Source organism: Dermacentor silvarum, chromosome 10, assembly GCF_013339745.2.
Source record: "Dermacentor silvarum isolate Dsil-2018 chromosome 10, BIME_Dsil_1.4, whole genome shotgun sequence".
Lineage (NCBI taxonomy): Eukaryota > Metazoa > Arthropoda > Arachnida > Ixodida > Ixodidae > Dermacentor > Dermacentor silvarum.
Genome location: NC_051163.1, coordinates 10,070,914 through 10,085,892, shown reverse-complemented (window position 1 = coordinate 10,085,892; position 14,979 = coordinate 10,070,914). Strand labels below are relative to the sequence as shown.

Genomic DNA, 14,979 nt, shown 5'->3' with positions numbered 1-14,979 from the left:
TGCTTTAAGCTGCTGATAGGCCACCAAAATTGTCAGGAGGCCATTTACTGGCTTGCCGGTTACATCACGCTTGCATTTGTTTTACATGCACCCGATGGTAAATTATTTCTCGATATCAATGTGTAGGCTTATAATGAATATTGATTGATATTGATAATGATATTGATTGATAATGAATATTGTGCCAGATTCAATTTTGTTATTAGGAGGTCTGATTGTAGTACAGTGGAGTTACAGCTTGCTTCTCGGCCCTCCATGTCAATGCCATAGGAGCCCGCCTTTTCTCTAGTTTGTCAGTGTCGCGGCTCACTCTTGTTTTGCTACTTGTACGGTGCAAATGCTATGGGTGCTTTGTCTAGATTTGCTTTCATACTCTTGCAGCAGGATGCCTGGCTCAAGATTTGCCTGACTGGGGCAATTTCTACAAAGTGAACGGTGTCTTGTATTTGCCGTATGCTGAAATTCGTGAGCCATTCACAGGATACTACGATGCTACGCAAAACACCAGCCGCATTGACTACTACAAAGGTATGCATTTTCTTTCTTAAGCATTTGAGAAAAAGTAGCTTGGAGCCAGTCTTGCTTTTAAATTGAAGTTAGAATTTATATAACATAATTAAATGCGTACAGATACAAAGAAAGCGCTTCTGGAACTCAAAAAAGTAAATTGTCCCTACTTCCTCTTGTTTTATGAATATATATTTGTGACAGAAAGAATAGGCTAGACCATGTTAATGTAAAACTGCCATAAAATAACCTAGGACATGTAGAATAGCAGTCACAATAATGCACACAGATAAAAAAAAAATTTGAAAAAGTCTAACCATTTTTTGTTTATGACAGGGACACTATTGTCAAGAAAAGCACAACTTAGTGCACATATGTATGTCAGTTATTACACATTCAATAAGTGTTAGTAAGCCTTCACCAGAGATGGGTCAGTTTAGCCTATGTGAATCTTGACACAAAACTGATGCAGTACTTATTAATACTATATGCTTAGCCTGATTAATAGGAAGCACATCAAACTTTGTGCATCACTCGAGTTAGTGTTTTGGGCAATATTTCTGTACCAAGTAAAGTAGAGAAATGAGACTTTTTCATTTAGGTGTGATCCTTATTCTGGGTAAATAACTTCACATTAAATAATATCCCATATATAACATCTTGCTGTGGCTGTTGCATCGTTGATAGCCAAACCATCTTGCTCTTTGCTCTTAAAGCGTGGCTGTGATAGATTTGCAACCTTGATTGTCCCTCATATAGGGTTATTCAAAGCTCCCATCATTCCTTTTTATAACTCGTACATGTTAGCATTCTCATTTCAGCTGCTTTAAATGGAACCTTGCTCTAGACTTAGGCATTGCTACATAGACACTGTGACCAAAGTGCGCCTCAATTGACATTACCTGTGCCTAATGGAAAATACAAGTGATTTGACTTTTATTCAGTGCTTTCAGTTCTCGAGTATGTAAATACTTTAAATACCTAAGATGCATGGTCACTGGTAGTATACATAGCTGTAAGTAATTTTAGGGTTGCTGAGTGATGCCGTATTTTCCTCACTGCATCTTAAATTCAGAAGTAACTAGGCACAAAGTATGGCAGTCATTTTCTAAACTGCTGTTTTCATCCATTCTTCTTTTTTGGTTGTCTGCACAACTCTGTGTGCAACAAGCTTGCGCTATCTGGGTGCTGTCGTGGCTGCTTACCTTACTTCAGCCACCTCCCGTGACTTGCTATCTCAAGATATCAACTCAAGCCACTTAGGGGAGTATGTTCAGATAACGATTTCCCCATAGCACGGGATATTGCTTCACCATTTCATGTGCCACTCCTCTCAGAGTGACTCTGAAACGAACCCCATCCAGATCATGCGATATTCTGTCCAACATCTAATATCTTTCAAAAAGCTAAGAGGAAAGCTTTGCTGCGTGAGAATATCATAGTCTCCTACCTGTAGGCGGCAAGCCCATACAGGTCATTTGCTCCACGATGGAGAGTGTTCCAAGTGGTACTGTCGGGTCCTATCTTTCATGGCTCAAACATCTGCAGTGCTGGTGGCAACTGATATAACCCTTTTGTTTCACGTATGTCCTTGTCGACTGGGCTTTACTTATCACCACTTCTCAATTGTGAAGACTGTCCAGACTAGACAGCCTTGTGACCCTTGCAACGTGACAGCAGCTTTAGGTGGTGCCACTTTCGACTTGTCTGTATTGTCCATTTTCACTTTATCCTATACAAGTGCTGTATCTCTTTTGTCTCGTGAACTGTCTGGCGCAAGTATTCTTATCTCATTGCTCCCTCAGTGTTTTCAGAAGTTATAACGAACAGAAGGAAAGTGAAACAGGGTGTTTCTTTAAAGGAACAATTAATAGAAAAATAATTTCAGGTGTATTAACCCTTTGAGGGTCGAATCTTTTTTGCAAATACAGTGCCGCTGTGGTCATTTTATTTCATTGCAGTTTCCAATAGTAGGAAAAGATTGAAAACTCATGAATACAGCAAAAATTAATGGCAAGCAATAGTTTGTCTCAAAAACGCTTTACTCGCACTAGCAGTATACACAAAATACGCACAGTAAATCGAGACAAATGTCTAGCAAAATTTAAGGCCATCAATTTGTTGTCCCAAAAACATGTTTCATTAGGAGAAGAAATGCGTCAGAAATGACTTGGAAGAAGAAATGCTAGAGCAGTCACTGTGAGAAGAGGCACTGTATGCGGCCATACCAAAATCACAATTGCGTTCACCCTAGTGTACGAGAATACCCGAACCGCAATCGAAGGCAGAGAAAAAGAAAACTGATTAGTAGCTCTGCACTTTGGTTGCGCCAGGCAATGCGAAAGCTGCGGCTGTAAAAAAACTACAGCATGTCCCCCACACATGCCTTAGAGGTAGCAGATGACATGCGGGCAACCTTGTGATCAAGCGCTTAGCGCTTAGAAACAAGTCAAGTTGTGTACTCCGGTGAGTGGAAACAGAATTTCAAATCACTTTGGGTGACTCTGTTGAGATGGCAGCACCTTTCAACAACCAGCGGGGTCAAACATGCGCGGAATATCAAACATTAGATTGGTGCCACACATGTACGACAAAAACCTTCAAGGGATTAATAAATAAAGCTTCTACAATAATAAAAACAGCCACTCGTACCATCCGAGTACTAAGCTCAGTAAACCAGAAAAGACGTAAAGAATGAAAGATGAGTGATGACGCTGCTTTCATGTTCCTGCACCAGCTCGGCATGGCGTCATGGATTTCGTGGATTTTATTGGTGTCTGCTTGGGCCTAGTTTGATCTTTATCAGTAAATATGGAGTATATTGTATAAACTTAACAAGTTCGGAGAACTTTTATTGTGCCACAACAGCCCAAATACAAGTAGGTACTTTTGAAATCTGTGACATCAACCTAACATAGCTGCTCTGCGGTTTCAGCATTAGTTTGGCAAATAGTTTTCAAAATGGACTTCGTCAGTCTAAACTGATTTAGTGTTTCTTCTAAGTGTCCCTGTGAGTCCCGAAGGGCAAAGTGTCTTTCTGTTCAGACTAATTTTTACTCCCTTTATAGTCACTGAATGGATCTTGATGTATCTAATTGCACCTGCTTTTATTTTGTTCTCTTTCCTCTCTCTCTAAATTTCTTTGGTGAAACATTCTGTAACGCAAGAATTGTGATCGTATGATTTTTAGAAGAACACATGTTAATTTAGAAGTATATATCTAGGTAAAAAAAAGCATCAAAAGTGTTAAAACGTCAGAGGGTAATGTGGCTGCTGCTTGTATGTTGGTGGCAATCACACATCTGCACACTTCAGCATACCATGGCTCCATCTATGAATATTAATAATGGAATCAACTATATGCGTTGTTGCTATTCTTGTATCTAAGTCACTGGAATTTTTATTGTGCCTGACTACTTATTTAGAACAAGTTACTGCAGTAAACTCGTCTCAAATAAATCTTCTGTAGCTCATTAGTGTTGTTTGAAATACCAAAAGTGAGCATTAACGAAAAATACCCTTCCGAATAGAATTATGACTGCTCACATGAACAGGCATGCGGAAGGTCTGGTGATGTTTGAACTGATGTACTGTACAAGAAAACCAGCTACGTGAACAGGTATGCCAGGTCACCACAAGCACAAGCCTGAAACATGCACAGCAGCCTGTATATCAACATGAACACATTTTGACCATTCATGCATTATTAACATTCTACAAGCAGCATGTGTTTGCCTACACTCTTTGGCTCTGCACTCAGTAGCAGGCTAAAGGAACCAACCCCAGGCAAACCTCTCTGTCACCTCACGGATAAATTTTTCTTTCTCTTCTGCTATAGAAAGCCGAAAAGATTGTATCAGCCAAAATCTGTGATCGATATTAAAAAAACAAAACAAAATTGTTATAAGTGTTATAAGTGTTAGTGTTATAAGTGACTGAAAACATAATGTAGCAGGTGAACTGTAATCTTGATGCTTGTTTGAATTAACCTGAAAGTTTATTAATCGCAAACTTGCAGTATCTACTTCGAAATTAATCGTTGACCTGATTGTCGGTTAGACAGCTGTTGAAGACATTCAGAAAGGCTGAAATGAATTGTTTCTGACTATCACACTATTGCACTAGTAATTGTTATTTTACACTAGGAAAGTAGACCATTAAGATATAAAACAATAAATACACTTAGCATCGTGACTACAGTATCCTCCCCTAAACTGTACAATGAATCGTCCTTAGTTGAAATAACCTGCATAAAGTTGTCATTATGTAAACTTTTGACCTACACTTTTTTCTCTTGCATGGAAAAGAAAAAAAATCTTCTGCTGCAACTTAGTGTGATGTCCAACCATGAATGCTATCGATCATAATTAGTACAGATGACAAGGAATTGCAAAATTGCAGTTTTAAAACACGAACATTTTTTTATTCTGCAGAAACATCAATAATGTGTCATGGGGATATATAGTCAGGTAAAAGCATGATAAGTAAGAGAATATGAAGACATGAATTTTATATTTGTCCTGTATTATAAACAAAAAGTGATGCTTTTTCATTTTATTTTCATCATAGGCCTAGTGCAAACGGTGCAGCTCTCACCGAGTGCAGAATCGGAGGGAGAGGGGTACCCTTATGGCGTCAACTACAAGATTGCATACATGCCGGACCCCAAGACATGGGAGTCAGTTCGCACCTGCTTCCAAGTTAATGGAACCGAGAACGCTTCTGTTCCCCTGCAGGATGTGCTGCCAAATGTTGCAGGCTTCACGGTGAGTCCAAGGTTTGCCATTGAAGTCATCCGGGTAAACTGTTAAATAAGTGGTTAGGCCATACGTACTGAGGTTTAAAGCTTGATTGGCCCATAAATAGTTCACATAATAAGAAACCTTCACAAGGGTGAAGGCCGCATTTGTACCAATAAATGTGACCAATCGCCAAGCTAGAAAATTTACTTCAGCATATCGTGTCTTCTGAGTAAACGACAGTAACAAATTCCCCATTCTGGCTTTGCTTACACTGCTCAAAACGGCATTGTATAACGCGTACTTCAAAGCTAGAGCAGAGACAGCGATACTATCAAACACGCTGCTCATCTACACAGCGCAGCCGACGTTGCGCGCAGCTCAGCCGTTATACTGTCCGCAGCGCCACTTTTGCGTCATGATGCGGAGAAGTGGGGAACTACGCTCGGTCGGCACACCTACCCATCTAGCCACCGTACCATTGGTGGCGGTTGTGGAAGTTTGGCTTAAGTGTAGGGGTGGCTAATGTTAATGGTAAATCAACCAAACACTTGCAGAGGGTGTGGCACATTTCAATATTCAGCTTAGGCTGTTTCATCTAATAATTTGACTTGGTATTTTTCTTTAGTGGCCCTTTAAAAAGCCAGCAACACTCTGTTTTCACAACATGTCCCACCCTGCCATTTTTGCAGTTTGTGCGCAAGGAGTCGTGCTGGTTTGGCAACGACGAGCTGCTCGCCCATCAAGGCAAGAGGCAGTGTGAACGGTTCCAGTTGACTGTGCCCACCCAGGACCGCGTGAGCAAGTACACGCTCTGGGTGTCGCGTGACTCTGAGGGTCGTGCCGTGCCGCGGCGCTACCTGATGCGTGGCTACAACACCTTGCTTGGCTCCCACTATGACAAGTACGAGGTTCTCTACTACGGGTACTCCCGGGACCCCGTTCCACCCAGTGTCTTCGACATCGCTACCCTTTTCAGTGAGTATATAGCAGCTCTGAGTGTGCAGATTGAAATTCAATGCAAATACAACGTTGTGGTTAAGTCGTACTTTACCATTTTTCTGATGGATTTCACTGTAAAAAATTCAATTTTCGTTCACTAACACCTTGCACCACGCGGAATGCCTGCGCGGTCGGGGTGGTTCGGGATGATTTTCTCCTGCACTAACACCTTGCGCCAGGCGGAGGGCCTGCGCAGTTGGGGTGGTTGGGGATGATTTTCTCTGCCACACACGCCGACATCCACATCGACGCCAACGCCGGATTTTCTGCGACATGTGGGGCCCTTAACGCTGTCGCGTTAAAACAAGCCGTTTATGGTGTCCACTCCTTTCGTTTCTAAATTGCGCCCGCTGTGTTCTGTCTATTTACATTGGTAAACTTGTGGCCAACTAATACAACTTTAATTAATTGATTAATTATGAAGTTTTACGTGCCAAAACCACGATCTGATTATGAGGCACGCCGTAGTGGGGGACTCTGGAAATTTGGACCACCTGGGGTTCTTTAACGTGCACCTAAATCTAAGTACACGGGTGTTTTCGCATTTCGCCCCCATCGAAATGTTGCCGCCTTGGCCAGGATTCGATCCCGCGACCTCGTGCTCAGCAGCCCAACACCATAACCACTCAGCAACCACGGCGGGTAATACAATTTTCAGCATTAGATACAATATCCTTGTACTATGTGAAGGATCAAGCAGAACTTGTACACTGCTCCTGTAATTTTAAATTTAATGCTCTGCCAAGTCTGCTTTGAGTCGCAGGGCAGTACAGGTGAGGTATCGTACTATTGCAGCAAGTACAAACAGAGCATTGTTAAAAGCTATCCTGTTCTGTAGGAAAACTAAACAAGCTTGACCAAATGTACTTTCCTTCACATTTAAATGCAGCATAACTAGCTTCTTTCTGTTGTTGACTGCTGTTTATTACTCATAAGGAGGGTATTATACATCATCAGAAGTTGGTACCATAACTTCGATCACAGTGACAATACCAGACCTGTCTTATGCTTACATATTTTCCTCGCTTTTGAAAGCTCCATAATCTTTCAAGACGGCACTTCGAACAGCTTGAACGGTATACCAAGATATTCACCAAACCAGAATCCACAAGGAACGTTTACTTTCCAGACACTCTGGTAATTTATGAGTTAAAGCAGTGATAGGCAGAGTGCTATGTCATGTAGGGTCTCACACGCGCTCTTGGGACAAAGGAACGATGACACAGTAGTGCAAACAACCAAAAGGGCATTTATTGCACCTTTGATACACTAATGCATGCTAGCCGAATTACTACCCATAGAACATTCACATGGGCGCGCGACAAATCAAGGAAGTCCGACTCACCGCGACCGGATAGCGAGCGAATATGTTCGTCCGATGCTATGACACCATCGCCTAGTCGTTCACATGTATGGTCACATGAATGGTGGCGAGTTCAAACGATCCGTGGTCGTCCATACCGGTGTCCTGCTCGTAGCCTCACGTGACGGTCTCGTGAAGTGAGCCGGCACATGCGCGAAGCGTCCGTACGTGCTCCTTGCCAACCCCAACGCCAAAGAGGAAGTGGCTTCTCCCTTTTGCGCCCAAATATCTCCGCCGTTAGGTGGCGTTAGCGGCGCAACACTAGCGCCATCTCCCGCCATGCGCCGCAACCATACTGACTGTAAAGTCACGTGGCGAAGCCGGATTACAGGAAACGGGAGCCATGCAGGGAAAACAACATCAGGGAATGTGTGAGAGTCGCGCATCCCTACAATCATCATACAGTAACAGACAAGTAGTAGCTCACACAAGCTAGTCGACTATTTGTTACCACCCCGATTCAAAAGGGATGCAATGGGAAATGTCATCGTTAGCACTAATCTGCCACTTTCATGTGCCTTTACAGTCAAACGCCTCCGCTATGCAATGACCTGTATAATGAAGGAATAATTCTGTCCTGGTTCTATTGTGAGTGGTGCGATGCATGACCTTTACAATGAAGTGACCTGTATAATGATGACTTATGAGGCCCCAAGCACTTCGTTATAAAGGCACTCGACTGTTTTGTCTCTGTAAACGGTCTCGCTCAAAATGCGCCCCCAAGTACATAAAGTTTGTCAAAGACTAGGCATCTGTTTCTGTCTCTGCAGATGGCACGTGCCGCAGTTTTCCGGGCCCAGGTGCTGAGCGACTGGCTTTGCACAACCCAATGGCCGAGTTCCTTGGGAACCATGATGGTCACACGAAGCACTCGTTCGAAGACTTCAAGGAGACGCACAAACGCACTTACGAGCATGACATGGAGCATGACAGACGTCTTGACATCTTCCGCCAAAACCTCAGGTTTGTCTTTGGTGTCTTTCCATTTAGACTTGGCACCATTGGGACATGTTCTGCTGTGATAGCTGTTAACTCTGACTCAAAAAAATGCCATAGTGTGCGGGGTGTCTCAACGTGCTCTTGGGACAAAGGAACAACAACACAGTAGTGTAAACAATCAAAAGGGCATTTATTGCACCTTTCATACACTAATACACGCTAGCCGAATTACTATGCATAGAACATTCACCTGGGCATGCGACAAATCAAGGAAGTCCGACTCACCGCGACTGGATAGCGAGCGAATATGTTCGCCCCATGACATGACACCATCGTCTAGTCGTTCACGTGTACGGTCACGGGAACGGTGGCGCGTTTGAACGATCCGTGTTCATTCAAACCGGTGCCCTGCTCCTAGCCACGCGAGACGGTCTCGCAAAGCATGCATCGGCACACGCGTGGGACGTCCGCATCACTCATCGATCGCAACCCGAAGAGGAACAGCCTTCTCCTTTTTGCGCCCTCGTAACCACCCCGCCGTCAAGTGGTGTTAGCAGCGCAACACTAGCGCCATCTCTCTTAGTACGCTGCAACTGCGCCGCCGTAAAGCTACGCGGCAAAGCCGCATTACAGGAGACGGGAGCCATGCGGGAAAAACATCGGGGGACGCGTGAGAGTCGCGCATCCCCACATGTGCTAGAACAATATGATTGTAATTGAGGTGCAGGCTTATGTCGCTGATATTTTCTTCCTCTTGGTCACTGCCTTTAGTGCTGCAAGAAACTAAAAAAATATGGATGTGTGGATGTATGTTGGATGGATATTACGAGCGTTCCCTTTCAAACAGGGTGATGGCGCATGCCACCAAGCGCGCCCCTTTTACCTTACTGATACTCTGTTGCCGACACTATGTGTTTTCCTTGGTGTGCCAAATGTGAAACCCATATAAACTTGGAAAATGAACATGTCAGCTCACTTCCCTTGCTTCTTGTGTGAAGTGTTGCTTGTGTACTGAAGAAGAACGAGCAGTATGCACTGCTTCGAGAACGACGACAACGACGAGTTGGTCGAAGCCTTGTGCCTGTGTTGCCTGAGCTGTGTAACCTCTCGCTGCGGTGCTCTTCTCTCTAATTAATTAAACCAGAGAGCCTCTCTACACTTGCACTAACACTATCGACAACTGCCTTTGACTAGCCATCTACCCTTGAATCACCTTGACCAGCCATGTCTGTCACCTCCCTATGGCCAACCTGTCCATGTATAGAAGTCAACTAAGTGGAGTTAAATCAAATTGAAATGACGGAAGCTCAAGCCTTTGGGCTGCAGTTATTGTTGTGAAGGTACTGCAGATAGTAGTGCAGTATTGTTGAATGTTTTGCAGTCAACGTTAAGAAATTTTCTTGTTTTTTATTTTTTGTTGAAACAAACATTTCAGTAGAAGATTGTAATTAAGATTCAGTACACTGTGCAAGTCAGAGCTGTGAGAAGCAAAAAAGGACCACATTTTTTTCAGCACATGTTATTTTGCATTGTCCTTAATGGCAGAAATTTCATGTAAATGTTAACTGGTTCATTGCTTTTCAACTTAATGGGCTGCTTGAACTAGCATCAAAATTGCACTATTAGTGTGAAATGCCACAGTTGTTGCTTCTGTAGTGAAGAGGAATGCCCGGCACTGCAGCCACATCGCCAGTCATCTGGAAAGCGCGAGCTCGAGATTGCCTGAGCTGTTCTGGTTGAGACGCGCTGCGAATGCTGCCTGCTGCTCTCTTGTCCTGTGTTCGCATTAGATTCTGGTGGAGGTGTTACGGTTTCCCCCAACCTGGAATTACGCACCCGAACTCTGCCGTCCGTCATGTCTGACGACCCCAGCCCGACATCCCCACCGGTTACTCCAGCCATTGTATGTGCCGGTGCCCAGCGTCAACGGGATCCTGACATCTTCAGTGGCACCGATGAGAAAGACATTGAAGATTGGCTGGAATCGTACGAACGCGCCAGCAACACTAACAAATGGGACGACACCCTCAAGCTCAACAACGCGATGTTTTATCTCTCGGGTGTCGCCAAGCTGTTGTTTAGAAACCATGAAGCCGATCTCCGCACGTGGGCTCGCTTCAAAACCAGCATCGCAGACGTTTTCGGCCGCCCTGGCGTGTGCAAACTTCGCGCTGAACAACGTCTACGAAGCCGATCCCAGCAAACTGGTGAAATGTTCACCAGTTACATTGAGGACATCGTCGACCTCTGCCGGCGTGTCAACCCGACGATGGCGGAGGCGGACAAGGTACGTCACATCATGAAGGGCATTTCCGACGATGCCTTTCATATGCTGCTGTCCAAGAACCCAGGCACTGTTTCTCAGGTCATTGAGCTTTGCCAGAGTTTCGACGAGGTCTGCAGACGTCTTCTCACACGGCGCCCACCTGTGTCCGAAGAAAGCCTCGCGAGCGTGGCCGCGGCTCCTTACACAGACTCCCTGCTTTGCCATGTAAAAGAGCTCGTCCATGCTGAGGTTGCTCGTCAGCTTTCGCTGCTGTCTTCAGCCACGTCACCACCCTCGCCTTTACCGGCCAACCTTCGCCAGGTCATCCAAGAGCAAGTTTGCACAGCTCTCCCTTCTGCCCGCGAGACTCCGTCGTTGCCGACTCCCGTTGTTTTTCCTGAGGTGACTGCACCTCTCAGCTATGCCGAGGCTCTCGCACGGCCGCCACCTCCGACCTTTGCGCCATTCCCATCAGCCGTGCCACTGCGTCCAGCTCCTCACTTCGATCAGCCGCGGTACCCACAAAGCAGTGGACAATGGTGCACTCCTGACAACCGCCCAATATGTTTTGCGTGTGGTCTACCTGGCCACATTGCACAATTTTGCCGTCGCCGCCCAACATCCTACCGCCGTATCTTCGACACAGAACCATACGTTTCACCATACCCGTCGTCCTCCGCGCCTCAGAACCCTGGCCAGATGTCTTCTTACGCGGACCACCACCCTCTTGTTGACCGCCATTCGCCATCGCCCCGACGTCGCTCGCTTTCGCCGATGCGTCGTCGTCCTTCTACGCTGGACCGGGAAAACTAATCGCCTGCAGTTCCAGAGGCGAGAACTACGTCACCCACGAACAGACCAAGGCCTCTCCCTTCTCCGACTAATGTTATTGTGTATATGTGGATGGCGTCGCTGCACTCGCCCTCGTTGACACTGGTGCCGCAGTTTCAGTTATTAGTGCCACACTTTGCCGTTTGCTCAGGAAAGTTACGACGCCACTGTCAAACATATCCCTGCGTACTGCCAGCGCAGACCGCATCATGCCTGCAGCTGCGTGTACTGCTCATGTTGTGATCAACGGCCTCCTGTACATCGTCGAATTTTTGGTGCTGTGTTTGGACGATCTTATTTTGCGCTGGGACTTCCTTTCCACTAATAAGGCCGTCATCGACTGTTCTCGTGCTGAAGTAGAATTTTGAACGCTGTGCGACGCCCCGCTCCTTGACGCTCGGGAACCTTTTTGTTGCCGAAGACATTACAATTCCACCGCATTCTTTTGCCCTTGCTACAGTGTCATGCAACATTGTTGCTGATGCCAGCACACTTTTTGCGCCATCCGCCATTTTCGCTCGTTGCAAATGTTCCCTGCTGCCTTTTGCTGTTTTGGATGTTCATGCCGGCGTCAGCAGACTGCTAGTCTCCAACCGATTGCCCTGTCCTCTCACTTTGCTTCGTGGGGAGTGCGTTGGCCGCGTCCAATGTGTTGACCCTGCTGCCATCATTGACATGCCAACTGGTTCCGTCGCCACTTATGAGGTCGCCGGAGTGATCTGTAACCCTGCGCAGGAGCCGACTTCGCCCGATGTTCTACATAGTTCCATCGCCGACACGTTGACTATTTCCCAATGCGCCCAGCTTCTACGCCTTCTCGACAAGTTTCGTTCGTCTTTCAACTGCCAGCATGTTCCCTTGGGCTGCACATCAACTGTTTGTCATCGCATCGACACGGGTACCAGTGCGCCACTGCGACAAAGACCATATCGTGTATCCGCGACAGAGCGCCGTGTTATCGATGACCAAGTAGCTGACATGCTGAAGCGCGGTGTCATTAAGCCGTCGGATAGCCCCTGGGCATCTCCCATTGTTCTTGTTAAGAAGAAGGACAGATCGATTCGATTCTGTGTCGATTACCATCGTCTTAACAAAATAATGCGTAAAGATGTTTACCCTCTTCCGAGAATTGACGACGCCCTTGACTGTCTCCAAGGCGCAGAGTTCTTCTCTTCTATCGACTTATGTAGCGGCTATTGGCAAGTCCCCATGGCACCCGAAGACCAACCTAAAACGGCCTTTGTAACACCAGATTGCCTATATGAATTTCGTGTCATGCCTTTCGTGCTTTGCAATGCCCCAGCAACATTTGAGCGTATGATGGACAACCTTTTGCGTGGTCTCAAGTGGAAAATGTGTCTGCGCTACTTAGATGATGTGGTTATTTTTTCGCCTGATTTTCCCACCCTGTAGGCTGGAGGAAGTGTTACAGTGCCTAACTGCCGCCGGTCTTCAGCTCAACCTGAAGAAATGCCACTTTGGCACGAGTCAGCTCACCATACTTGGCCATGTCGTATCTAAACACGGCATTCTTCCTGACGCCGCCAAGCTCCGTGCAGTTCCTGATTTTCGCAAACCTTCCTCCGTAAGAGAACTTTGCAGCTTCCTTGGCCTTTGTTCTTACTTTCGCCGCTTCATTCGGAATTTTGCGTCCATTACCGCTCCCTTGAATCAGCTTCTACGGAGCGACTTGAACAATTACACCTGGTCCCCTGCTTGTGACGATGCCTTCCGAGAGTTGCGTCGTCTATTAACATCGTCGCCTATACTGCGCCACTTCGACCCGACTGCTCCGACCGAAGTACACACCGACACCAGCGGTGTTGGGCTCGGCGCTGTGCTCGCGCAGCGTAAATCTGGATTCGACGAGTACGTCGTTGCATACGCAAGCGGCACCCTCATCAAAGCAGAGACGAATTATTCCGTTACGGAGAAGGAATGTTTGGCCATAATCTGGGCACTTGGTAAATTTCGACCCTACCTCTATGGCCGCCCCTTTGATGTAATTACAGACCACCATGCACTTTGTTTGCTGTCCACGTTGAAGGACCCCTCAGGTCGATTAGCTCGCTGGGCTTTGCGGTTGCAAGATTTCGACAAGCGTGTTGTCTGCAGGTCTGGCCGCCGCCACACCGACGGCGACGAGCTTTCCCGTCGCCCGTGTCAACCGAAAGCGATGCCTGCCTCTCTGCCGTTGACCAAGTACTTTCGTTCCCAGCAGGCTGCGACATGGCTTCGGAGCAACAGAAGGATGCTTGGATTAGTGCTCTTATCCGCTTCCTTTCAAACCCGTCGACTGTTCCTCCACCTTCTCGAGCTTTGCGCCGTCAAGCTTCTCACTTCGAAATGCGGGATGGACTTCTCTATCGCCGGAATTACGTCTCTGACGTCCGCATGAGGTTGCTCGTCATACCTCGACGTCTTTGTGGTGAAATATGTTCTGCCTTCCACACTGACCCGCAGTGTGCACATGCGGGTGTCTTCAAGACATACACCCGGCTTCGCTCCAGGTTTTATTGGCATGGCATGTACACCTTTGTGTGCAAGTACATTCGGTCGTGCCCTCAGTGCCAACGCCGCAAGGTTCCTTCTCAGCATGTCTCTGGTCCACTACAGCCAATCCCGTGTCCTGCCATGCCCTTCGATCGCATTGGGACTGACCTGTATGGACCCCTTCCGAGCACGGCTTACGGAAACCGCTGGATAGTCGTCGCCATCGACCACTTGACCCGATATGCAGAAACAGCCACTCTGCCTGCGGCCACTGCCCGTGATATAGCATCCTTCCTACTGAAAAACTTTATTTTTCGTCACGGTGCACCTCGCGAACTTTTGAACGATAGAGGACATGTGGTAAACGCGCTAGAGAAGTGGTAAACGCGCTCCTTGCTGAATGTCGCATCGTTCGTCGCACCACCACCGCCTACCGTCCTCAAACTAATGGTCTGATGGAAAGATTTAACTGCACCCTTGGTGACATGTTCTCCAAGTACGTCGTCTCTGATCACACTGATTGGGACCTGATTCTGCCATTCATCACGTTCGCCTACAACACTGCACCACAGGGGACCACAAACTTCTCCCCATTCTTCCTCTTGTATGGCCGTGAACTTTCGACCACCCTTGACACCATTCTTCCGTACAGACCCGACTCATCCGAATGTACGCCCATCTCTGAAGCTGCCCGCCGCGTAGAGGAATGCCGTCAGCTCGCCCGTTCCTTTACAGCCGTCGACCAATGGCAACAAAAATCTCGACGTGATGATGATCACCCGCATTGTCACTTCCTTCTGGACTCCCTTGTGTGGCTTTGGGTTTCTGCCGTTCCTGCT

The 14,979-nt window shown here is 46.6% G+C and overlaps 1 protein-coding gene and 1 long non-coding RNA gene across 2 annotated transcripts in view; one reads left to right on the top strand and one right to left on the bottom strand.

Moving 5' to 3' along the window:
- LOC125940990 (uncharacterized) overlaps positions 1-14,979 on the bottom strand; it is a 51,825-nt gene that overhangs the window by 5,714 nt on the left and 31,132 nt on the right. The window lies entirely within an intron of this gene.
- LOC119466541 (digestive cysteine proteinase 2) overlaps positions 1-14,979 on the top strand; it is a 28,339-nt gene that overhangs the window by 2,368 nt on the left and 10,992 nt on the right. The window contains exons 2-5 of the mRNA XM_037727070.2: positions 382-528; positions 5,077-5,273; positions 5,939-6,224; positions 8,382-8,574. Coding sequence (XP_037582998.1) covers positions 382-528; positions 5,077-5,273; positions 5,939-6,224; positions 8,382-8,574 — 823 coding nt within the window. The remainder of the gene's footprint in view (positions 1-381; positions 529-5,076; positions 5,274-5,938; positions 6,225-8,381; positions 8,575-14,979) is intronic.